General features: G+C 49.1%; 2 protein-coding genes across 2 annotated transcripts in view; one reads left to right on the top strand and one right to left on the bottom strand.

Annotated features, from left to right (window-relative positions):
- The window catches only part of hbae5 (hemoglobin, alpha embryonic 5), an 11,232-nt gene extending 10,607 nt beyond the window's left edge, over nucleotides 1-625 (top strand). Inside the window, exon 4 of the mRNA XM_015059480.1 lies at nucleotides 600-625. The gene's annotated coding sequence lies outside the window, so the exon portion shown is untranslated. The remainder of the gene's footprint in view (nucleotides 1-599) is intronic.
- Nucleotides 254-1,683, bottom strand: part of lcmt1 (leucine carboxyl methyltransferase 1) — a 9,441-nt gene continuing 8,011 nt past the window's right edge. The window contains exons 9-11 of the mRNA XM_015059476.1: nucleotides 1,490-1,581; nucleotides 559-656; nucleotides 254-460 (exon numbers count right to left, since the gene is read on the bottom strand). Coding sequence (XP_014914962.1) covers nucleotides 438-460; nucleotides 559-656; nucleotides 1,490-1,581 — 213 coding nt within the window. The 3' untranslated portion in view covers nucleotides 254-437. The remainder of the gene's footprint in view (nucleotides 461-558; nucleotides 657-1,489; nucleotides 1,582-1,683) is intronic.

Here is a 1,683-nt window from a genome sequence, read left to right as displayed (position 1 = left end):
TGCACAGGGAGAACATGCAGACTCCATGCAGAAAGACCCGGGAATCGAACCAGAACCTTCTGCTGCAAGGCAGCAGCTCTACCTGCTGCACTGCTGTGCAGCCCCTATCCTGCCATTTTATTTTAAATATAAAAAACAAATAATTATATATATTTTTAATTATTTCTCTTCTACGTTGATTTTCGCATGAAAAGAGTTTAGCTGGTTTCAGAATGTTTTGCTGTTCGGTGATAATAATGATGACATGAATCTCTTTCGTCTCTCAGTCTTTATTTCCAGCAGATTCTGTTAAACATTTTTAAATATTCCTGTTTCATTTTTTCTAGCATGTGGTTCCAGTGTGACCTCTGACCCCATGGCTCCCAGGTGATCAGAGCGTCCTCTTCCCCTGCTGCTCCTCCTGCTGACTCTGGCAACCCGACCGTGACCTTTGACCCTCAGAAGGCCAGCTGCGACAGCCCTAAGGAAGCAGAACCGACCCGGCTGGTTAAAGATGGTGGACAGCTGGAGAAGTTCAGCGGCGGCGCACGGCGCTCTGCCGCCTGTGGCGGGTCTCACCCAGGTTCAGCCGGTCCTTGGTGGCCCAGCAGATGCAGTAGTGCTGCAGCAGCTGCTGCAGAAGCTCCTTCTCATCCAGGAACTCCAAACGCTCGATTCTGCAGGACACAAAGACACCCAGTCAGAGTCGAACCCACAACCTTCCTGCTGCAAGGCAGGAAGCTGATTCACATCAGAGCCACTGGTTGGTTGCTCAACATTACACTCACTTAGAAACCAGTGGTTGCTATGGAAACTCCATTTCTAACAATGAGCTTTCATAATAATGTGAGGTAGAAGCTCAACCTGAGTTGATGTTTCAGCTGCTTTAAAATTCATAATTACTGTTCTGACTTTACATTTAAGGAAAGTTTTATTTTGTTCTCCTCCTTCAGTCCAGTCGACCCGGTTCTACTGGAACCAGAACTCCATCATCTGCTCCACCTCCAGCTGCTGTGAGTCAAACCAACCTGTTCCCCTCCTGGCCTGTGGGGGCGCTGCACCGAGAACCACTGAAGGAAACGACACAAAAACCTCTGAAGACACTGAGAGCAACTTCCTTCTTCACCAGATGGAAACAAGATGGAGGATTTTAGCGGTTGGAGGATTTCTCTTTAGGCTAAAGACCAGGGGCCATTTCTGCTGCTAGCGCTAGGCTAGCAGGTTAGCTTTGGTTGGATTTACCCAGAATGCCCTGCATTGTTGTCCACTTCCTGCTTCTGGAGCGGTCTCTGGTCCACTTGGTGTTCACATTCAAACCGAACCAGAGGTCACTTCAACTGAACCCAGACCGAGGTTTGGAGGACCAGAGGTCAGAGGTCATAGGTCAGTTAGAGTTCACACCTCACCAACCGGACCGGACTTTATAGACAAACGGACTGGAGTCGGGTTAAAGTGGACTGGACTGCTTTAATGCCCTCTCTGCCAGCAGGGGGCAGTACAGCTGTCCTACCTGGCCACATCGTCCTGAGGGAGGAAGCTGTAGACCGCCATCATGTCCAGAGCGTTGGCCTGATCCCAGCCGGCCCTCAGGAAACGCTCCTTCTGCAGACACAGAGACAGGCTGGTTTTTACTGACTGGTTCTTACTAGGGCTGTTGTAAACGAATATTTTAGTAATCGAGTAATCTATCGATTATTCTTACGA

This window comes from Poecilia latipinna, unplaced genomic scaffold, assembly GCF_001443285.1.
Source record: "Poecilia latipinna isolate Pla-1442-1.1 unplaced genomic scaffold, P_latipinna-1.0 Scaffold1630, whole genome shotgun sequence".
Classification (NCBI taxonomy): Eukaryota; Metazoa; Chordata; class Actinopteri; order Cyprinodontiformes; family Poeciliidae; genus Poecilia; species Poecilia latipinna.
Note: the sequence above shows the minus strand (reverse complement) of the source record. Positions and strands in the feature narration are given on the sequence as shown.